We start from the raw sequence: 24,030 nt of genomic DNA on the forward strand, positions 1-24,030 counted from the left end.
GAAAAAATAAATCACCTTACTATGTAGGTAAAAAAATTGTGTTTTAATATTCATGTTTTTTTTTTATTTAGGGCGTTTTATAACATATGCTACAGGCCCCGCACTAGCTTAATCCGGCACTGCATCTGTGATCAGTTGTCGACGAGAGTGGATATATCGTTCAGAATCGCGTTTAGGTTGTTGCGTAAAGTTGCTTCATTAGCGAAAAGTGGTTAATTGATAGTCCTGCTAATTGCTTGGTGGTGGTAAGGCGGTTTGCTGTTGGTGTGCATCCTTTGCACGTTTAGTCAACACATAACAATGGTGGCATTTACTGGAACCCTGAGCCGGAACTTTTGTAGTGGAAAATGCAGTCAATTGGAAAGACGCTGGTTATTCTGAGATTGAGACGATATCTGCTTTGCCCTGTAGTAAAGCAACACATTTGCCAAAGTTAATACGTTCATCGAGTCTTAAGAGCTGATAGTTTAATTCGCAAATCTGTCCAATGATTTATGTCGGGAGTTACCAACATATGCTGGCTATGTTCTGACGTGGATACAATTGTCCCTGGGGAATAATTTGCTGGAGTATATCACGGTATGGATTGTCCTAGCCATAACTTAACACATTGTTTAACTATGGTTAAATCGTGAATATCAATTAACCTCCACCCAGCTAAATAAAGAAACACAGTTCAATTAAATTGAAGCAGTCAAACTACGTCTCCCGCGTGATAGAAAGAGAAAAAAACCAATACTGAATCTGAACGCCCCTGGCTTCTCCAAGTGATCTACCCGAAGTCCTAAATCATGCCCAGAATATCGGTGGATATTAGTGAGGGTCGCACCCGAGGCGAGGCGCGGCACGCGGGAAGTGGCCGTAACTGCTCAAGGGGAATGAATGCAGTTGGAAGCAACGCGATACGCGAAGGGCCTGGATGTGTCCATGCTTGGGCACGCTGCCGAGCCGGCAGGAATGTTCGCTATCGCAAAACCAGACTCTGGAACGGTGACCGCTTGGAGCGCAGCCACGGCACTCAGTGCCTGGGCTGTGTGCAGCCCCTGAGCGTTACTGCGAGGGAGAGCTTAAGACATTATGATCTCGGAGGGCACGGGAGGAAGTGAACACCAAAGGTCTAATCTAGATTTGAAGTTTTCGCGACTGCAGGGATCCATACTCTTTGGTTCTTTCGGTAAAGTTACGTAGGTAGAAAATAAAATAATTTATTTTATATTAGGGTACTAAAGGTATCTCTCTCTGATGCGCATTTCACTATATGCATATCTTGTGAAATAATTGATGATGATGTGGCCATTTAAAGAGAAAGTAGAACGGGTGGCGTGTAACGTTTGTCTCAGGGTTTTGAGCCACTGGAAAATGTGAGTTTGAATCAGATGCCCATGACGTGTAGTTCGTTGGTTACTCTCAGCCGTACACTTATGTCTACGCGTAAAACATCACGGTTAGGTTTGTGTTGATTGAGTCTGCCCAAGCTCTGGGAATGAATGAGAACACCACAAATTGTTTTGCAATAACCGATGGAAGGTGAATATTCACCAGCCTTGGGTAGGCAGCGTGGCACATTTAAAAGAAAAAGAATAACGGGGGAAAGTCGAGGCACAGCGGTTCGCGCAATTCCCTGTGAACCCAGTAACTTGAATGCTATAATCAGAATGTATTTATCCAGGAGAGCCACACTGAGACACGTGTCTCCTATTCCAGGAGGGTCCTGCACTGGATATTGCATTTCCAGATGTTTTCAGCCACACGTGTGAGGAAACAGGAGCACCTGGAGATAACCCACACTCGAAAAGGGGGCAACACTACATCCCCGTACAGATGGAAACAGATGGCGATTAATCCACTTGCTGTATCACCTCCTTCTCCTGGTGAGCCAGGATACGGCTCCTCCTCGACGCCCACGGGAAGGGAGTTTCGCATTCGTGCTGCGGTGATCCACCAACTCTCGCTGCTGCCTCGACATTGCAGGGTGGCAGCTGGCACGTGCACTGCAAGCCACCACTGAATGTGATTCGGGCCTAGACATTGCACACCCCCCCCCCCCCGCACTCTTTCCCTCTTTCACAAAAGTCTACTTGGCCGGCGTGGTGAAGTAGGCTCCAAACAAACCCACTCTAACAATTCGGCATGGTGCCTCTTGCTGAGCTCGGCAATAACTTTGCCAAATATTTCGCTGGTCTGCGCTGTACAAATGTCCACTGCCAGCATGCGCAAATGCCTCCTGTCAGAGTTCATCTCAGTGCTCAGTGTTTCCCATTTGTGTTCTTGGAATTGCAATGCAGTGGGAAGTATTGGAATTACATACAAACAGTTGAGCCATTCTGAAGCTGTACAACGGGTGGAGGTGCAGTGGATTCTCTCCGGCACGAAATCGGCCCCTCGGCTGTACATTGTGTGTACGTTGAACTTTTTTGCAGCGTATGTAGCAGAATTGAGCCGATTTTATGCAAAAAATCGTTCCCCAAAAAAAGCGGCAAAACGTTGGCACAATTTGCTACTTGAATCGCGACCCGAGGTGCAAAGCGTTGAGTGCGTCGATGTAGAACGTGGTCGGGAACAACGTTCGAGCGAACACAATTTAAGTTCCGCACGTGCGTGGGTAGCATTGTGATACATGTGGCCAGCAGCTCCCGATATCACACATTCCTTTTGCTAACCGAGCTCAACCAACACCCGGCTCGGATGGGCCGTGTTAACGTCGCACACTCCGTCCAAGCGGCTGTGTGCGCATGGTTAGGGGCCAGATGTGTCCACGGCTATAACCGGGCTCTCTGGCAGCTGACCCTGCTTTGTGTAATGAGGCACAGGCTCTGGAATATTACGCGTAAAATGCGAAGCCTCCGAAGCATTTACAATTTAGGTGGGTTTCACCCGTGAGCGTAAGAGTAATAATCATTTAAACCAACTTGCAGCTCTGCGGATACGTGCGTGCAGTCTGCAAATGTTTTAAATAAACCCAACTTAATACTGCATGCCGGAGAAGATGTCGGCACACCTAAACCACATTACAGCGTGCATCTGCTGACAGGACCCGGTTTACGATCAACTAGACGATTTTTATTTTACCAGGTAAGGCCCACTGAGCTATATATATAGATATATCTTTTTCAGAAGCGACCTGGCTAACACAAGTGATAGCTCAACGAAGTTGCTTATCACGTAGACATTTATTTCAGCCAAATACTCTAAACGCATGTTGATTTTAAATGTGGAGGAGAAAAGCAGAGGACCTGGAGAAAAATCCACGCGACCATGGGGAGAGTAACATGCAAACTACAAATATACAGCAGCAGCAGGCGTCAGGGTCGGGATCGAACCCACGACCTCCTGTACACCAGGTGAGTTAGTTAGCATCTCCTAGCCACCGCGTTATCTAAGGACAGTGACGATATTTTCTAAGTTATTTGTGGGAAAATATGAACCTTGAGACATGGGTTTTGAACCAAAGCAGCGTTTGCATTGAACTCATCGATTAAAATAGATTCTGACGCTCATGATTCAACCATCCAATCGTGTGAGTGCCTATGCACTACATGGGGCGCTACATTCACCACGATGTTACAAAATCATATATATTTTTGTGAATAAAATCGTGACCTCGAAGTGTGACAATTCATCGAATTACGAAGCAGTGATCGCCACATGGCCACTCGCAGTGGCTGTCTGCTGTGGATGCAGCGACGACCTTCATCTAACACCGACGAGTCGAGCAGCCTCTTCTTCGACGGGGACCTGGGAATTATTCTACGGGGGCCTTTAGTCTCGGCATTCAGATGGCACTCTTTGGTGAAAACATTTCCCGAAGAATTTATTTTTTAATCGAGCAGCCGTTAACACCGAAGCCGCGGACTCCACCGTCCGTGCCGAGTGGCCGAGTGAGCGCGTCGAGCATTCGCTCATCGGTGCGGGAGCGGAGGGCGGTAGGGGGGGGAGTGGTGGTGCAAGCTCACCTGGGTACCCGTTCCCGTCCACGTCCACGGCGCCCCTCAGCGAGTAGCCGAAGCCGGGCAGAACGCCGGCAGACGCCCACTGTCCCTGCAGCACCTGCGTGGGAGACGTCCTGAGGCCGTCCCGGCTGCCGCTGTAGACGTGCACCAGGCCGCGCTGGTCCTCCCCGCCAAACGGGGCGCCCACCGCCACGTCTGCGACGGCAACCAGAGACACGCGCGGGGCTGTTGGGGGGGGGGGGGACTGAGCGCCCTCGCCGTCGTCTACAACCCCCCGAGGACTCACCCCTCCCCCCCCACACCCGCTGGCTACATCTCCCCTCTCGTCTGACTCCACGTGCGGTCCACTCCAGCGACCGACCGTCTGCTGGTCACGACTCCCGCTCGGGTCTCCACTCGCCCGCCGGTCGTTCTTCTCTGCGGCTGCCCCCGTGGTTTGTAATTCTTCCACCCCCCCACCCACCCACCGGTAGTCCGTGCTATGGCACTCGCTTCTCCCTCGTCCAGCTGAAGCCAGAGGCTCTCAGAGGCTCTCCTCCCTCTCCTACTTCTCCTACCTCTCCTACTTCTCCTACTTTTCCGCCTCTTTTGGCGAAACGAGTGAAATTCCCGCATTGGCGACCTATAACCCCCTTCGCTACCAATAATGATTATTTCTTGTATCCAAAGTCCCTTCGATGTAAATTGTCCCCCAATGTGTTTTTCTTTTCCCCAGAGCTTTGAGGTGCAGTTGTATTTAGCTTTGCCGACAATTCACACCGTCTTTGAGTTATTGTCCCGGAATCGAAATGTGTGCTTCTCTCTGGCAATGGTTTTATCTGCGCGGACAACTTTCCCTAGGATGCTGTCCAATTTTGCCGTTGCTGTCAGAGCGATGACCCAGGGTTGTGCGGCGCTGAGAGTGCGCCGATGCTATCGGAGCTGTTCCACGAATTGCTCCCCACTCTCTGAGCGGTCACAATCTCTGAAAGGGGCGGGGGGGCTCACATTCTAAGTGACCACATCAAGTGCTGATGCTATCTAATAATATAATCAGTGGGGCTGTGCGAGTCATACAGAGGAGGGGCTGCCAATGGATTGATGCTTTGTTTTAAACTGTCACTAAACTATGTTTTGTATTTTACCAGGTAAGGCCCACTGAGCTATATCCAGTAGCTCTATTTCAGACGCGACCTGGCTATCACAAGTGATAGCTCAACGAAGTTGCTTATCGCGTGGACATTTATTTCAGCAAAATACTCTAAACGCATTTTGATTTTAAATGTGGAGGGAAAAGCATAGGGCCCGGAGAAAAATGCACGCGACCACGGGGAGAACACGCAAACTCCAAATATACAGCAGGCGTCAGGGTCGGGATCAAACCCATGGCCTCCTGCATACCAGGCGAGGTAGTTAACATCTCACCACCGTGAGGCAACAGTAATTGAAAATATGGAGTTGCTATCAACTACTTAAACACATTCCTGCGGAGGGAGCTGGTAGGAACGTTGGGTTGCTCGGTCAATGGCCAGGGTCAACGGCGATGTGGTGTATTCCGCAAATATGCCCGACGTGAGGGCGGGCACAAGCCGGCGTGAGTAGGTTAAACGTTGCGTTTTATGAGGGCACCACGGGGTGACCAGCCCCTCCCCACCCAGCCCCCCCCCTCCCCACCCAGCCCCTCCCAACCCTCCCCTCCCCACCCAGCCCCTCCCCATATGTTTTAGTACTGTAATACTGTTTTGACAGTTGCACACAAGCACAAACTCAGCACATTCCTCATTAACACTGTCCCAAAAGTAATAAACATATACACGGGCATGTGTTGAGCAATAACCCTTCTACTCTCGACTATAAAGCAAGGCCCTTACTCTCGAAGTCACTCGCTAAGTAGTATTTCCTATCAGGGTGGTGTTTTTCACGAATGTGTTGGGTTTATAAAATTTACGACGGTTTCCTCAAAAGTGATGCCTCTTTATGCTATTTCTCAGTAACTTTTAAATTAACTGATTATATAAATTTTATATCTCACACACATCGTGAACATGCACGGCTGTTCCATGTTTTTCCACACTTCCTCGACGCATATGACGAATGTCTGGGTTCGATCATCGAATACTGGGAAAAGAACATGTTTCATTTCTTCAGTATTTGAAGCTGTACGCTTAACATTTTTTAAGGCAATCAGAAGCTACTGAGAAGAAATATACAACACGATATCAAATGGTAGGATGTGACGACCGTCGCGTTTTAAGTTCCCAATTACTTTGTATTAGTATTTAACTTATATGTTGTTGTGTTTTTGTGCTCTGCTGAACTTCCAGCGAGAATGAAGATCGCTTAAGAGTTCCTCAACTCTGTAACACTTTATACCCATACTCTTATTCTAGATTTGAAGTTTATCCTGTACGTGCTGTCAGTGATCCAATAAAGAATTGAGGAATTAAATGAACTACCACAATGATGACTGCCTGTATCCGTCATATTGTCAATTACTCGAAATAACATTTCTCAAAGCACTCAATTAACATGTCTTTATTTAGAACTTTAATTATTGAGTTTGTTATATGAGAAATATAAATGTAATAAAAAAAAATCGACGTGATGCAGATCGTACGCTACAATTGAAAACGAATTTCTTCAGAACTGCTTTGTTGTCTTTCGGCTGGCTATGCACGGTGCGAAAGAAGTTCAACGTCACCGCCAGGGCTGGATCAAGGCACGGGGGCTTCAGGGGCTGCAGCCCAGGAGACCCCACCAGCCGGAGGGCCTCCAGAGATTCAAGTGAAAAGTAATTTCATTCGTGAATGCTGCATTTTATTTGTTGTTAGCCTTTGAAAAATACAATTGTATTTTTCTTTAACTTTGTTTTCCTTTTGAATATATTACTGGGGGCCTCGCGGTACCTGCAAGCCCAGGGGCCTACACAATCTTCATTCGGCCCTGGCACACGTACAAACAAACATTGCGCCAAGTCCGATCGAGGCCCTGACTGAGACCCTAACTTCTCGGCGACGCTGGACGTGGCGCCCTCCCGCAGGTCGAGCTCCTCGCCCACAGGGGCCTCCTCATCTCTCTCCACCACCGCCGCCACAGTGCGTGCGGTCGCGGTGTCCCCGGGTACCGTTATAGCCGTCCTGGTCCAGGTCGCCCAGCGGGGCGATGGCGCTGCCGAAGCGCGTGTAGGTGTGGGGGCCGTCGACGGTCTGCGGCTCCCGGAAGGAGAGCGGCCGCTCCTGCAGGAACGCGTAGAGGCGGCCGACCTCGCGCAGCGAGCTCTCGGACACGCGGCGCATGAAGAGCGGCGCTCCCACCAGCACGTCGTCCAGCCTGCCGCGGAGACACGAACAGCCGCACACAGCTACGCACACAGCCACATACAGCCACATGCGCTCACAGCGACACACAGCCACACACAGTCACACACAATCACACACGCTCAGAGCCACACAGTCACACACAGCCACACATGCTCACACGCATGAAGCCTGTGGGATAGCACACTGCCAAGGCTACACTTTTGTAAAATTCATGACTGAGGTGCTCTAATTTACGGGTCCAGGGTGAAAAGTCTGGCACAGCATTTGGGATCATCTGGAGTTTGGGAATGAGGGATTTGGGGGCAGGGCCGTAGCGGAGAGGGCTTGCAGTAGTCGATTCGGAAACGCGATGAAGACATGAATGAGGATTCTCAGGGGGTAGCTGTGATGAGGAGATGGGGGGTGCGGGAGACGAGCAGATGTATGTACGTGTGCGTTGAACTTCTTTCACACCGTACGTAGCCAACCGCGCTAAACTGCGGTGCAGGGGAAGGACAACAAACTAAACACATGAAATGGAGGCGTGAGGTCCTGCAAGGTCCAGATAATTAAGATAGGAATTATAATTAGCTTATTTTAGATTCATATTAATATTACCAATCCTGTGAAAAACTCCCGCAGCAAACCAAAGATTGATTTTACCATCAAAATACCATTATCTTTTTTTTAAATCTCCAATTCCATTTTTATCACCACATTTATCGATGCTAGCGGGTGCCGTAATGGACATTGATTGAAATTGATTTTGTAAAACAAAAAATGCAGATTGGATCAGGTGATTAGATCGACCATGCAAAGGATCAGATGAGATCTAAGTGGGATTGATGATATCACCCCAGTGGGTTCATTGGATCTTATCTGAGCTGCCAATCCCTGGAATGTATCGTTATTAAACACAGGGAAAACGGTACACGTCTTAAATGACGATTCATATATTTTACCGTCAAAATATGTCAATATTACATGAAAACACCGCGTGGAATTAATTCTTTGAGTAAAAAATATCTGTCACTGCATGCTACTAACGTGTGTAGTCGATGCCCTCTCACTTGAACTATCCCGGATTTGGGCTCGCCGGTGTTAAACGTTATTAAAACTTATCAATCGCTTATGCAATTTTATTTTGCGTTCTGTTTGGTTACATTGTTCCTCTCTCCCCTCCCCTTTCTCCCATTATCCTCCCTCCCCCCTTAATCACACTGCTGCCGATCGTTACCCCGACCGCGGTAGGGCGGTGAACTCGGATGCCCTCGATCGGTTCCCTGCTTATGAGGGCGCATTACGCCCGCCCTGTTCATACGTTGCGCGTTGTTCCTTCCTCCTTGCGATATTCCCCTCTGTATTCTTAAGCAAATAAACAATGATATTAAAAAAACGCTTCGAAAATAAAACCTATCAATCGCAATACAGTACTTCAAAACGATATCGCGAACTCCTCTTTAAAAAAAAAGATGTAAAAAAAAAGATTATATATATTTAAAAAAATATTTTTTTTAAAACGCGTCCCTATCCAGAATCTGAAGGCCACACGACCTTCGGGGTATAAATGGAGGGCGCCGTTGGGTGGCGACCGTCCTGCCGCTCGCTCCCGCCGTACTCACCGGTCACCATTGACGTCCGTGACCGCCACGGCGAAGCCGAAGTAGGAAGCCATCTGCAGGGGGAGAGGGACGCAACGGCGTGGCTGACGAGCTGCGGGTCGCACGCTCACAGCGGCGCAACTTATACTGTTGTCGTGGAACACGCTTTTTGTCTTGACTGAAAGCTTCGTGACTGCAGGAATAACATATTTTATGGGTCTTTCGGTCAAGCCACCAGGTGTTGACGATTGCTTGTGTTGCGATCGAAACGTCGTGATATTTTTTGTATTATTTTTCTATCTCCGTGGCTTTACCGAAAGACCCATAGAATACTGCGTTTTGTGCTTAGTCTGTTGTTGCTCCACCGCACCTCCGATTAGCACGGTTTGGCTACGTACGGTGCGATAGAGGTCCAACGCACGTACGTGCCGTCACGCTCCGTTACCCAGCATAGCCTCGCCGAGACTCGGGGCTGTTTCAGGAGGTTTCACAGCAGCGTGGCGATGTCGCTGCTGTGTGAGATCCCAACGGAGTGATCTGCAGGTATTTTATTACCACCGGGACGCTTGGTCAATACCAGTTGCATTGCATAGCTTTTAGTTGGGTCACCAGCTGGCATTTAACGTTAAGATAGCGCGACAACGGATCCTGCTCACGATCGCGAGGCAACGAGCCCAGACGCCCTCGTTCGATCCCCAATGTCGAGGGTGCATTACGTCGAGCTTGTTACGCATTATCTGCTATTCATTTCGTCCCCGCTCTTTGTGAAATCGACTTTGTATGATGGGTTCTTTCATGGCAATACGTAAAAAAAGATATACCGTGTAATCACAATGAAGTAATGCATGCTACTTATGCGAGAATGTCACTGCAATTTGCCACAGAGGCCTGTGAAGGTACAGCGGAATGGGCGGAGGAGGTGAAATGAATGAACGGTCACTTTCAGACGGAGGGTCTGGGTCGTGATGGCAGCGCCGGGTGACTTGGCACGGAATCTCAAGACTCGGCGGCGGCAATGTGCCGGTGATTTCATTCCCCCCCCCCCCTCTTCTCCCACCCCCCACCCGCCCCCTCAAAAATAGTGTTTATTGATATTTACCACCGAAATTGTATTGATTGAGTGTTGTTCTTGATTAATGCAGGGGGCCCTATTTTAAAAGCTTGAAATTTCCGGACCACCATCCCTCCCCCCTGGGAAGTTTCGCTATCCGCCTCCGTCTACCGCCATCCTCGTAGCGAACAGACGGCTTTATTAGCCGCCCACTACGATCGCCGAGGCAGCAAGCGGGAATGAAACCTTTGACCACGGGGCCAGCCCAGCTGCCCTCTGAATAGACGAGGAGCTCGGATGGAGTGCTTTTAGCACAGCCTTGCCGAGCGCAGTCACCCACGTGGTGGCGTGCACACACGAGCACTCTGACAACAACATCAGCAGCAGCAGCACAGCTGTTGTCGGCAAGCAGCAGTGGCGGCTGATGGGATTAAACTAAAACTTTTTATTTTTAAGAGGTAAGGCCCCATTGAGTTATACAGCTCTTTTTAAAAAAGCGACCTGGTTATCATAAATGATAGCTCAACGAAGTGGCTTTAATAACAGCCAAATACTCGAAACGCGTGATGTTTATTCTGCATGTGAAGGGAAAACCCGGAGGATCCGGTGAAAAAATCCACGCAACCACGGGGAGAGAACGCACACTCCAAATATACAGGAATCGTCAAGGTAGGGATCAAACCCACAGCCACCTGCATAGCAGGCGAGGGAGTTAACATCTCGCTACCGCGAGGAAGTGGTCGCACCGTGGGTTCTCTCTGACTCCTGTGCGTCTCACCTGCTCGCCGCTGAAGTTATGCACGGAGGTCATGTTGTCCGCTTCCAGGATCGCTACCTGGACAAATGAAGAATAGGAAAGGGTGAGCATTAAACCGTCAAATTTGCCCAGCGCAGTGGCTACGAAGCATCAGTGAGGGCATTGTCGGTGGTGCCCATGCCTTTCAGCTTTTGTTTCACGTTCCTTGTTGGTGCGTCTGGTGCATACGGCGCAGCTGGCTGTAGCCACCGACTGCAAATTTATTTTTCATTACCAAGTTCCCCACCCCCCTACGTGGATGTCCACTCCCTGTTGGCGTCTCGAGACGTCGTTGTGCAAGTTAACGGCAACGGTGGAAGCAACGCTGCCGACTCGTTCAGCGACGTGAAGATCCAAGACCAGACCAGCGGCACGGGATACTTACATATCCCACGGAGCGCAACCCCTTGGGGACTCCTGTCACGTACTCTGCGGGGCAGGGGTAGGGAGCGACATCGGTGCAGAGTCGTTAGCCAGATCCGTCTAGAGACCTCAGGCCGGATGCTGAACTTAACGCTGTGTTGCCCTGAACGTGGAAAGCCTCGCTGAGTCTCAAGACTTTTCGTTTCAGGAGGGTCCTGCCAAGTTTGTGCAGGAGGGAGCGATGCTTCTTTGTGGTATGCCAATTGATTTGATTTTTTTTCGGATACATTTTCAGTATTGACATGTTTTGCCCAATATCAGTTACATTTCTACGTTTTTATTTTACATTTTGGTAGGAAACTGGAGAAGCCGGAGTAAATCCATGCAGAGCAAGAGGAGAACAAACAAACTCCACGCAGAACGGCGTCAGGGTCCGAAATCGAACCCAGGCCCTTCTTGGTGTGAGGCGCGAATGTTACCACCATGCCACCACCCTGCCACCACCCTGCCACCACCTTGCCACCAAAAATGCAAACCTGACGCCATTAAATTATGGGACCATACTGAGAGCCACGCTTGGAATGTACAGTATAATTGAATACCTCAGATTTTGTTCAAGATTGCAGATCTTCGGAAATTATATTTCAGTAATTACATTTCTAAACAGAGTAACATAACATATTTTAGTTGATCAATTAAAAAATAAACATTTAATGTCCATTAATCAGCCAAAAGCCCATCGGAATATATTATAATTCTCAAACTGGAAACGTGAATCCATAAATAAATGTCCGCTTCACCACTGAAATGAAAAGTCATTCAGGTTCATCAGCCAATGGATCCATCTCAGACAGTGCTTCCCAGCAGTATTTGCTTAAACAGGCAATCCCAGGACATCAGCTACACGCCACTGATGATGACACTCATGAAGTCAAAACAAGTGCAGTGTTTGCCTGCGTTGGGAAGTGCTCCTGTAAGTAAACATTGTTCCAGAAGGCCATCAGGCCGACGAACCTGAATGCCGTTTCACGGTATAGGTGGTAGTGAAACAGACCCTAACCGGCACGTTTATTTATTCACCTTTTTACCCAGACTGCCACAAAGTCAGGGCCTCCACTCGATGAGGTTCTTAGACAGCCACTCTCAAGGGCACTTTGTCTACTACGCTTTATCTACAGATTGTGGTGTTACCATTTATATTGCCTGGTGGACAGAGGTGAGCGTATTTAAGAAACTGGAATTCACGGGTTGAACACGTGCGTTTTCCAAACCTAAGATGTGGCAGCGACAGAGTAGTGGGGCTAGGACTCTGCACAGTGTCACGGGGTTTGTGAAATCAGCTCTGTCACGGGAGGCATGCGGCTGCCACTGTGATTCCCTTACAGCCATTACGGAGCTAATCAGACTGTGTACTCTGCTTCGTGGTGGGTGGGTGTGTGTGTGTCGTGTGCGCTGACCACTTTCAAACCAAATCGTGTGCTTATCCCTGGGCCACATTTAAAGGTAGAACTGACTTCTACGTTTACTTTTGTGCAGAGAAAGAATGTCCAGTGCAAATAATATAACAGACATAAATACCTTATATAAATATGGACGTATATGTCAGCAGTGGCAGTGCAATTACCTTGCTGCAAATCACCAGTAAATTCTCCAACAGCCACAGAGTACCCTGTGCAAAAAGGAAACGTTATGAACACTACATCGACCAACGAGGGAGCCACATTTAGAGGCATTTATGGCATCTGCATTATTTATGGACAGTGCACTTAAGTGACGTTCACGCGAATTTAAGGAATGGAGGTCGCGGTGCAAATCTCTGCAATCAGCGTCTGTGTTGGATGAGCCCAGGGCCGATGGAATCTTATCAGTAGTCGTGGTTTGCAAGCGGCACATTATCCAATCCTCTCCGAGGAAGGTTTGTGGTATTCATTGAACCAATTGGAGATCCATCTGCCCCGAGGTCACATTTGCGATGTCACCAATTCCCCGGGCCCTGCTCCCTGCTATGGGTCCTCGTTGCCTCTGGGAGGCTGTCCTGCCTTTGGTAGTTGCACTCCACTCGGGGCCACTGAATGTCGGCATACACGAGCGTTGGATCCATGATACACGAGAGGGTAAGGAGGGGAGGGGGGCTTTCTGACAAGATCAGCGTTGGCTGAGGATGTGCGGCTCCTGCGAAGCTCACAGGAGAACGGGAGCGACGACAAGAACCACCGAGGGGCGGCGGTGGTGCCGCGCGCCGCTAGTGCACGCCTGGGGGTTCGGGCCCCTTGCGGTGACAGCACCGGGGGTCGACTGCGAGCGCCGTACGTGGCCACTTGCGGCCTCTTTTATTAGAAACTCAACCTCCATAGACCCCGAGTGGAGGGGCGTGGTCAGGGCGGTCACTTTGATCATCTCGCTTGTTTGCAAACGCCCACGTTTCTTCAACATAACGTATTTTGTTGGGTTTAGATCGCGTAAGTATAAATTTGTCGTAAAGCACCCACATTCCACCTGACACAGACAGTTCGTGAGGTTTGTCACGTGGAACAAAACGTGCCAACAACGAGTGACCACTTCAGCACCATCGGTGTGTCGGAGAGCAAACGCACAACATGTGCGAATTGAGTTCACGACGTTTTGCTGGCGATTGAAGAGTCGACTTTTCTTGAGACTGGCCATGCCGGGATTCACGAACGCAACGATGTAAACATCCAAGGAGACCGCTCCATCCCCCGGCTACTCGGCTGTAATCACACCCCTCTCCCCCCGTCCGGTGCGTGTGCCCCCGTCCTTACGACCACCGGACTACACGCAAGGACTTTCTGATGCGCTTCTGCGGCCGCCTGGAACGCCCTTCCTTCCGATATCGGGAAGACACTGGAGCTATGCACTGCTAAATCATCATCTTCTCGATCGACAAACTCATTTCTTTAGAACAAACTTCACGTGATTCGTTTGTTGTCCTTCCCCCCAGCACCTCCGATCAGCACGGCTGGCGATGCACGGTGCGACACAAGATCAACGTACACGTCGGGGCCGGATCGAGGCACGGGGGCTTCAGGGGCTGCAGCCCAGGGGTCTCCGCCAGCCGGAGGGCCTCCAGAGATTTAAGTGAAAAGTTATTTCGTTCGTGAATGCTGCATGTTATTTGTTGTTAACCTTGTAAGAAATCCAGTACACACACAGGGAAGGTTGCACCGCCGTCTGGTCAGCCTGCACGTCCCAAGGCGGCGCAAGGCTTTGCCCGCACGAGGCTGCACGCGACTCCCATCCCGGGCGTTACGCGCGCAGAGACGCGGGTCCGCACTTTGCTCGTGCGGGAAGTGAGCGTTTAGTCCTCGGGGCTCGCTCAACGTGCACACACACACAGAGGCCCAATGGCTGCTCTCTCAAAGTGAGGGCAGGAAACCAAGAGAGGGATCATATTCACGTTCCACTTTCCGTGCCCCCGCTTGGACCGCGCTGAGCGCGGGGGGTGGGGGGGGGGGCAGCGTGGTGGAGTTGCGCTGTCAGCCGACTCAGAAAGTTGGCGCATGTGGTTTGGCCATTTTCGCGGCCGCCCCTTCACGGCTCAGACACCGGCGCGTATCGCAATTCATTTTCCAGTTGACATCTGAGTGCAATAATAATAATAGTAGGTATCATTGCCCCTACGTAGACCTGGCGTGCATTGTTAAATTTAGTTTTTCATACGTGAAGATGCGCCGACCAAAATAGATAATTGTTTGGCTTTTCCCCACCGTTAAGTTCATCCTTCCAATATTAGGATTCCACTGGAGCGATGCGCTTTTAAATCTAGATCGAAAACTCATTTCTTTAGAGAACTGCCTTTCGTGTTCGGTTTCTTGTCCTTCCCCCCGGAAACCCCGAATAGCACGGTTGGCTACGTACGATGCGAAAGAAGTTCAACATACACACATACATCTTCTACACTGACCTGGCGTTTGCGCTCCGCGCTCGTGTGCGCAAAACCAGACGCGTCAAACGAAGCGCGCGGCCGCGTTGGCAGTGATGTGGAAGCACAGACTGAAAACCCATTACCACCATCATCATCATCACTGCGCTGCCCTGTAACTGAATAACATTTTTGGGCAAAGTCTCTTCCTCCCCTGGCAATTGCCCAAAACGTTAGCTTCATATAAACATTTAATTTATAAGGCCACGGCAGTAAACTATCGAGTAAAGTAGACGGTACTGTATCGTGCGTACACAGTCGTGTCCCAGCGTCGCATTGTGGCCAGGGTGTAGCTCATGGAGTGAAGCAGCGTGCTCGTGAGACCATGGACCGCACCACCACAAACTCAAACCCCCCGAGTGGAGTCGCGTGGCTGGTACAATAAGCGGCGCTCACGTCTGCGCGACAACGAAATGGAACTTGAGGCTCTGAGCGAAACAAGCGAACGCCCTTCACGAACCGGTGACCCCCGCAGTGGCCGTCTCCACCGAGAACTCGCTCTCAACGGAGACGTACGGAGTCGGCACGAATCGCTCAGGACCAACAACGGGAATAAGCACTGCCCCCCCCCCCCACGCCTGTTTGAGCATGGGACGGCTAAGCCCGTATGCGTGCGAAGGGCAGGCGCCACGTGGGCATTGCACGGGCCACGTGCGCAGAGGCTGTCCATTGACCGCTGCTTCACAACGTGCTCTGGTGAGCACTGCAATGTCAACTATTGTCTCTGCGCCAGTGGTTCTTAACCTTCGCTGCAGCCATGTACCCCTTGGGTTCTCAATGGTTGATAAAGGCACAATGTTAACACGTAGGGGCTTGATGAAACGAAGTAGTTGTATTCACGTGTCCGTGCTCAAGTTGTGTTTCGATGATTTAGCTTCTAAAAGCATCTGGCCATGACTCGCACCCCCAGGAAAAGGCATCTCGCACCCCCAGGGGGTGCGTGCACGCCAGGTGAAGACGAACCACTGGTCTACGCCGATGCCCCTCGTCTGAACATCCCCATTTCTTCCCAAACAACTCGATATCCCCGTCCGGATCTCCAACACAGTTACCGTGTTGGCAACGTCACATTGCTGTGCATACTCCCTGGAACAAACAGAAAAACGAGCGCTGTGGCAATTTAAAGACGAAGTGGATTCTCGCCCTCCCCACGGAGAGCCGGCGGTGGAGCCGAGCAACGAGACGCGCGAAGACACGCGGCACACCCCGGGCGAAAAACGTGCGAGACATGTTTAAGGAAAGATGCTAAAGCAGTCAAACATTCATCGCTGCTCCTGCTGCTGCTGCTGCTTGTGCAGACGTAGGGATGGGCTCTGTTCAGGGGGCCACGGGAATTTCGGTGGCCCTGCCTCCTGTCTGCCTCTTCGGGAGTCGCTGCGCGGTGCACGCGACGAACGGCACCTTGGGCTGCGTGCATGAAACGTCTGCACAAGTCACCGCGCGTGATGAAGCTGTGCTGCTTCCTAGTAAAGACTTTTTGAGTCCCTTAGATATATCTCATATCCAACTACTTCATATTTTACGATAGACGCGAGTACAGCTTAACTGTTATGACATGTATTTGTTTTAAAGGCAGCTCATTTCTGCTCAAATGAACCATGGCATGGCACTCATCGCTTGTTTATAGCCTCTAAGCCAATGTTGGAAAATCCACATTCCTATGGCGGGCGTGAGTCTATCCGTAGGGTAACCGCTGTTGGCTTCCCACGAAGTGGCACTCATTTACGGACCCCCCCCCCCCCCCCGAGTGTTCGAAGGGCCGAGTTGGCACCCAATTGGGGTTCTGAACTCGCACCGTTCTCTCGGTCGTCACGGCCAATCCACTTTCCCTACGACTACTCCACTCGGTTACACCCCGAAACGCCTCGGTGAGTCTCAGGACTCTTTCACAGGAGGGTCCTGCCAAGTGTTCGTAGCCGCGGGGTGGATGTTGCTGTGTGTGGTCCCAATTGAGCAATGTGCAGGTAATTTTTTTCCGAAATTGGGATGTTTTGGCCTATACCAGTTGGGAAATTTGCGGTGTACATTTTCAGCATCGTCGTGTTTTCGTCAGTACCAGTTCAGTTACATCGTGTGTTATATTAGCTGTGGGAGGAATCCGGAGAACCCGGAGGAAACCCACGCAGAACAGGGGGAGAGGGAACATGCAAACTCCACACAGATAGGCGTCCAGGTCCTGAATTCAACCCAGGCCCTTCTTGATTACAAAACTCTCTGCATGCGTCCAAATATATAATAAACGGGGTACACCCTCAGTAAGATCACCATGAGGGAGAGAGAGGAAACAGCGCACTGCAGGGATGCTCGCGACAATTATGTTCACAACGATGGACTACATTAAAGTGAAATTAGGGGCATCGTCATGAAATGTAATCGCATCAATTTCAACAAATCGTTTCACTCCACCCCAAACCTTTGTTAGGATTGAACGAAATAAATAGCAGTGAATGGCCTCTCTCCGAATGCTATGGTCAACATGTTTAATGATTCTTGTATACGAGTCAGAAATCGAACCCAGGCCCTTGTTGCAGCGTGACACGAGTGTCACCACCCTGCTACGTAACTTCCGTACCGGCCAGTTCGCACATTGTGGGAAACCCTTGACACCCCGCCATAGAAATGTGTAATTTCCATCACCGGCTCAGGGCTGCCGTCATCGGCGATGAACACCCCCCCCCCCCGCACCCCCCGACAACCGTGCGAGCGTCAAGGCCCTTGGGAGTCTGACCCCGTCACCTCCACCGAACCCGTATCCCTGGCGCGGCTTCAAGAGAGCCTTGTTGTCCAAATAGGCTAAACAGGCTCTCGACCAGTTATACCCAATGGTTAGGAATGAATGAACCTGAACCGACCATTGGTCATTGATCGGCGGCAACAATGTTCGTTCGCCTCGCTGTCAGGAGGCGTTCATCCTTCACATCCGCGGCGGCGGCGGCTGAGGGGCCGCGCCGCCGGGCCCCCTGAGCGAGAGGGCGGCCTGCGTGTCGGCGTGCTCTATAATGGCGGCCTCTGTTCGGCCGCCGCTCCTGAGCGCTCGTTGTGAAGCGGGGCAGGCGTTGTGGGCGCCGCGGTGGCGAGACGTTGACTACCTCGTCTAGTGCACAGGAGGCCGTGGGTCCGATCCCGACCCTGAACGCCTACTGCATATTTGGAGTTTGCGGTGTCTCTTTCTCTCTCTCTCCGTGTGGTCCGTGTGGATTTTCTCCGGGTCCTCCAGCTTTTCCCTCCACATTTAGAATCAACATCACGCATTCAGAGTATTTGGCTGCTACAAATTTCCACGTGATAAGCGACTTCGTTGAGCTATCATCTGTGGCCAGGTCGCTTCTGTAAAAGAGCTATACAGCTCAGTGGGCCTTACCTGCTAAAATAAAAAAAAGTTTAGTTGTAATAGTTGTGTACACAACGTGCGCGTTGTAACGCTCTGGCTGACAGCGCTTTTTTGTCACTACAGGGAGCTCTGATCTCCCCGCAGAGTGCCGTGGAACGTGAGGCAACGTCCGTTCCAAGCCCCACGCTGTGCTCGCTCACATGCGTGTGGCTGCCGAGTTGCAGAAATCACTGCGACTGGGCAATGTCCCACGTGTAACGAGTGATGTACAGGATAAGCCAGGGCAAACATTGAAATAAAGCCACCCTGTCAATTTGTCTAGTTGAGGAAGCTTTTACAATCTTGATTTGAAGCTTTCGTGACTGCAGGAATTCATACTATTTGGTTATTTCGGTAAAGTCACGTAGATAGAAAAATAACTAATAGATCACGACGTTTCGGTAGCAACACAAGCCATCGTCTTCAGGTGGAACAATACAGCAGGCGGACTGCTCAGGCAGGAGGAAATGTAGTGAGAGAGCGACTGATCGGGAATTGAACACAGGAAACCCTTCCTACTGTGGGGCACAAGTGTTTACGACTGCACCACCACCACCAATCGGGCAACAATACCTTGAGCCAAAACGTTTCCGCTTGACGTGGAAACTCTTGTCATTTGGTTATCAATCATCTCAATTGCATTTCCCTGTCGTCGTTTAGAGTTCCATCGGTGGCAGTCTGAGCCTCCGCCTCCCGGTGGGCGCTGGCTCACTCGACCAGCAATGAGAGAGATTCTCACTGCCAGCCTCCCGCACTCCGTGTGCGACACAATACAGGCACTCTTCTACTTACAAACACTCGACTTAGGAACTTTCAGAGATACGGACAAACCCGTCCCGTACGTCCAGTTGCCTGTTTCTGACTGAAAGTCGTAAGTTCAACCGCTGTGCAACAGATGGCGGTGGTGGCATCTAGATCTGCAGAACGTGAAGAACCAGCGGCATCTACATCTGCAGAACGTGAAGAACCAACGGCATCTACATCTACAGGAGATTATACAACTTTTGAAGTGTTTAGTGTACATGCCGTACAACACGTTTGGAATCGACAGGGGTAAAGTTGGAATTACGAATACATCGACTTAGGAACAGACCTCTGGGAATCTAACTCGCTCGTAAATAAGAGGAGTCCTTGTATCTCCGCTTCTCCACCGGGACTCTGCAGGTAAAAAATAAGAACGCGAGCATAGCGGCGCGCGCGATCACCTACCGGAGTTTCTCGGTTTATTTTACAGATGAATGGCCGTTGTTTAAGAGCAAGCATGCGGAAAGCAGAAACGGCGGAAAGGGGGGAAGATTGTTTGTTGAATTTACTAATCGCGACCGCCGAGGCCACGAGGGCAGGGACGCGTTTTAATGGCACCACATGTTTCAAAAAGGACATTCCTTTTTGGTTCCTTGGGAGCGACCACTTAAAAAGCCTGCGATCCAGAGAAGTCTCGATAACATTGGGCCCCGCACTCATTACTACCGTTAATCTCCCTCGCCTAATGTATCCATCACCGTTGTCCGTAAACAGAAGGTCACGGGCGTTGTGATGAATGCAGAGGCGCTGCCTGTAGGCTTGCAGTGGCCTGGCCATGCGTTACGCTAACTCGGAGTGTCCAAGACGCCAATTATCTGTAATTCTGTTTGTCTGGATGGAAGGGAAACGGCCCACGTGGGCAGGCGACGTGGGGGGTCGTCACACTCACCCGTGTGGAGGTCCGTCACACCGCGACACTCACCCATGTAGCTGTCGTCGTGCGAGGACTGCCGCGCCCGGCTCTGCGTCTCCCCCTGCACCGCCTGGTTGATGTACGTCTCGTTGTGGCTGCCCAGCACCGCGCGCAGAGGGGCCGCGATCAGCTGCCCTGAACACGGCCGACAACAATCGCCACCGTCGGTTCAAACGGCCCCGGGGGACATCTCCCACGAGGAGCTAGAAACAAAGACAAAGGTTACCCCCCCTCCCCACCACCACCACCCCCAGGTAGCCTCCGCAGACTGTTAGGGGCAAGTGCTGTGCCGTTAACGAACAACTAATTAAGGCCGACACGGGGAAAAACGAGGGCCATTGTCTGGCCAGCACCACCCCGGCCGGCCCGTCGGCCTTTGCCTCCCCAGGGGCTGATGTTTACACCCCACACACACCACACGATCAGCACGTGGCACACACCGCACCAGGCTCTCGTTTTAAGTCCGAGTCGGCCTAGAGGAGGAGGCCCAGGACCGGTTAAAGATATTCATCACGTGCTGGTGGTGCGGTGCGTGCCACGCGCTGCGCGACCAGCAACAGAACAATCGATGCAGCTTCTTATTGTTTTTTTAAATCACCGAGGGCGATTGTCAAATTTCAACCAGTGGCTGAAAGTCCGTAAATGGAAATGATCACTGCCCCTCACGCACCAGAACAACAACAATAACAACAACAATAATAAGAACGGTATTACAATAGGCATTATAACGAGAGTAAAATACTCCTTTAGTCAGCAAGCATCGTGTGGGCTGCTGGCACAGGCGTCGTTTAGGGGCAGATTCCCGCGTGCAAAGGGGGGATCCCTGTTTGTCATGGGGATGCTAACAAGCGCTGCCCAGGACACGTGTTAGCCCCCAGTACATCCTGGATCCCTGAAGCCACCGTAGACTCTTACGTGTGCCGCGACAAGAACAAGCATTGATTCTTGAACCGAATCACAACCCCCGCTGATTGTGACAATGCATCTACTCGTGGGTGGAGCGTTGCTAGCCGGGAGAGAGGCCACGGGCAAGGCATGGAAGGGAGACACAGCCTACGGCGAAACCACAGTGGGTTTTTTCTCTCTCTCCAAAAAAACCATCCACGTGTTTGCGGCAATAGGCGCCGTGCTTGTTTGGTTGCGTTTGGACAGCGAGTTCTGTCCACAAAGAGGGACAGGGCCGGTTATTTACGCCTCACGGCGGAGCTGGCGATCCGAGGAGATGTGGTGATGAGGAGGAGAGTGGTGTGAATAAGACGACAGAGCGGAGGAGCGAGAGAATGTCTGTGGTCGTCAGCTGAGCTGTCATCAAGTTGACAATAAATGAATTCCTCTTCTCCATTGCTGCGATTTGATACACTTTATATATCGGTGTGCTTGGCTAATTTTCGGCGGAGGGCAACTTTCGCCGATGGGACATCATCAAGTATGAGGGCCGCCACACATTTCAAACCGTTGGGGTTTGACAGCATCACGATGATGATGATGGGGAGGGGGGGTGTTCACGTGTTGTCTATTGTCGGGGGCCCACGTCAGGGACCGCGCTAAAGGCCACCAGGGGCAGCCAGTGGCTCGCGGGCCATGCAATGAAGATCACGAAGCAATATGGAGTACAATAAAGTAGAACATGATCTGTCCTGGATGATACACGGAGGGCGGCAGGGAATATGAACACCCACAAACAACAAGCTGGAGCACTGTGGACTCTTATTCCAAGGAACGCTGCCTCGTCGATTGTCGTCTTTGCCACCATCGCTCCCTGCAAGCAGGCCACGTGCCGGGTCACCCTGTGCCACACAGGGACGACTGCCACTGGGGGTGCCCCTTCCATCGTGTGAGATGAGATGCGATGGAAGTCGCTTATCGTGTATAACGTGCTAAGCCGTCCCGGCGTAGAGGAGGGTGCTCCATCAACAAGAAGTCGTCATCATAATCATCATGGCTAATTGCCTGAATTTAAACCGGAGCTCTCAGCGGTGCTTAACTCAGTGGCGTTTACCCCACGAGCCGCCCGGGCCACCGCATATTGGGGGTGATTGCGTCCTCATCGCGAAGTTAAGTTTAATGTTGGAAACGTTTAGGACCTGGTTCTTTACGACGGTAGCCGACCGGCGATGAGTAACGTCGCTCGCACGCCTCGAGCTGCGGTGCGCGGAGAGACGCGCGCGTGGCCACGCCACCAACGCGACTCAGTGCCGGATTAAGTTAGTGCGGGGCCTGTAGCATATGTTACAAAGGGGCCCTGATTTTTTTTTTAAATACATAAATATTAAAACACTTAATTTTAACTTGCATAGTAAAGTAATTGTATTTTTTTCATTTGCTATACAGCCAGATAATACGACAAATCGCTAACCTTAAACACCCAGTCGTTCATAAAAGTCCAAGGCAGTATAGTACTATAGTAATAGAGCAAGTGCAGAATCACTGAACCGGAATTGATAGCTTGAAAGCATTTAGCGCGGGTACCTTGAAAGTGCGGGCCCGTAGCATGTGTAGCTACTTGTGCTACTGGGAGAATCCGCAACTGCTGGGGCCCGTAGCATGTGTAGCTACTTGTGCTACTGGGAGAATCCGGCACTGCCGCTACTGCCACCGCCGTGTTCTTGTGAAGTCCGACCGAACGGTGCGAGCGCGAGGTTTCAAAGCGGCTTGCGTGGCGGGCCAGCAAGGGGATAATCGGCGTGGCGTGATGAAGAGAGACGAGTAACACGGCGGGGTCAACAGGCAGGTGGGGTTCGGAACATCGCGAGGGGGTTCAAAGCATCGCCGAGCGTAGAAGTGGTGGTGATGGGAGACAAAGTTTGGAGTTTGCGTGTTCTCTCTCTCTCTCTCTCCCCGTGCTCGCGTGGGTTGAAGAATCCGGACCCAAACCCTGAAAACTAGCCACGGTGGCGAGATGTTAACTACCTCGCTTGGTATACAGGAGGTCGTGGGTTTGCTCCCAACCTAGACGCCTGCTGTATATTTGGAGCTTCCATGTTCTGCCAGTGGTCGCGTGGGCTTTTCTCCGGGTCCTCCGGTTTTCCCCTCCATATTTAGATAAATGCGTTTAGAGTATTTGGCTGCTATACATTTACACGTGATAAGCCACTTCTTTGAGCTATCATTTGTGGCCAGGTCACTTCTGAAAAATAATATCGCAGTGGGCCTCACCAGGAATTGATTTGTAACGAGTTCTGTTACATCGGTATAGCTGTGTGGAACTTTATCGCAAGATACTGCACAGGTCTGATGTTTTAGTTTAAATGGGAGGCAACAGGGGTGACAATGAAACACAGAGGCAAGAGGGTCCGACATAACCCAGTCCTCAAACAAGACAACTCTCGACTTGATCCTGTTAAGAGGGTTTTGAGTTGACTGGCGTATCAGAACAAGTCTTCTCTCGTGGGGCAGAGACTTAAATAAGCACCGCTGTGCGGTTTCATGAGACGACCACGTGCACTCGCAACCCTGCTTGCCACGTCCTCCGCTACCTGTGGCTGAACTGTGGATGAATTATAGCCGCTGCAAACAACTCGGAGAAAGGCCGCATATTCAGTGCTGGATTATCCTAGTAGCAAAAGTAGCTACGTACGCTACGGGCCCCGCACTTTCAAGGGCCCCGCGCTAAATGCTTTCAAGCTATCAATTCCGGCTCAGTGATTCTGCACTCGCTCTATTACTCTAGTACTATACTGCCTTCGACTTTTATGAACCACTGGGTGTTTAAGGTTAGCGATTTGTCCTATTATCTGGCTGTATAGCAAGTGAAAAAATACAATTGACTATGCAAGTAAAAATAAATTGTATTTTAATATTTGTGTGTTTTCTTTTAAGTAAGGGCCCCTTTATAACATATGCTAGAGGCCCCGCACTAGCTTATTCCGGCACTGCGCATATTCACGGTCACGGTGGCTACGAATTCAAGCTGCTTCGTGGCCGATGTGAGAAACAACCTTTACCAGAGAAGCAGAGCGCTACT

General features: G+C 50.7%; 1 protein-coding gene across 1 annotated transcript in view; it reads right to left on the reverse strand.

Moving 5' to 3' along the window:
* Positions 1-24,030, reverse strand: part of LOC133345827 (integrin alpha-8-like) — a 126,482-nt gene that overhangs the window by 74,810 nt on the left and 27,642 nt on the right. The window contains exons 7-13 of the mRNA XM_061556844.1: positions 20,076-20,201; positions 12,664-12,708; positions 11,062-11,105; positions 10,659-10,715; positions 8,851-8,903; positions 7,054-7,259; positions 3,954-4,145 (exon numbers count right to left, since the gene is read on the reverse strand). Of these exons, the coding sequence (XP_061412828.1) occupies positions 3,954-4,145; positions 7,054-7,259; positions 8,851-8,903; positions 10,659-10,715; positions 11,062-11,105; positions 12,664-12,708; positions 20,076-20,201 (723 nt within the window). The remainder of the gene's footprint in view (positions 1-3,953; positions 4,146-7,053; positions 7,260-8,850; positions 8,904-10,658; positions 10,716-11,061; positions 11,106-12,663; positions 12,709-20,075; positions 20,202-24,030) is intronic.

Source organism: Lethenteron reissneri, chromosome 23 (assembly GCF_015708825.2).
Source record: "Lethenteron reissneri isolate LAM-NWPU_2019-01 chromosome 23, ASM1570882v1, whole genome shotgun sequence".
NCBI lineage: Eukaryota > Metazoa > Chordata > Hyperoartia > Petromyzontiformes > Petromyzontidae > Lethenteron > Lethenteron reissneri.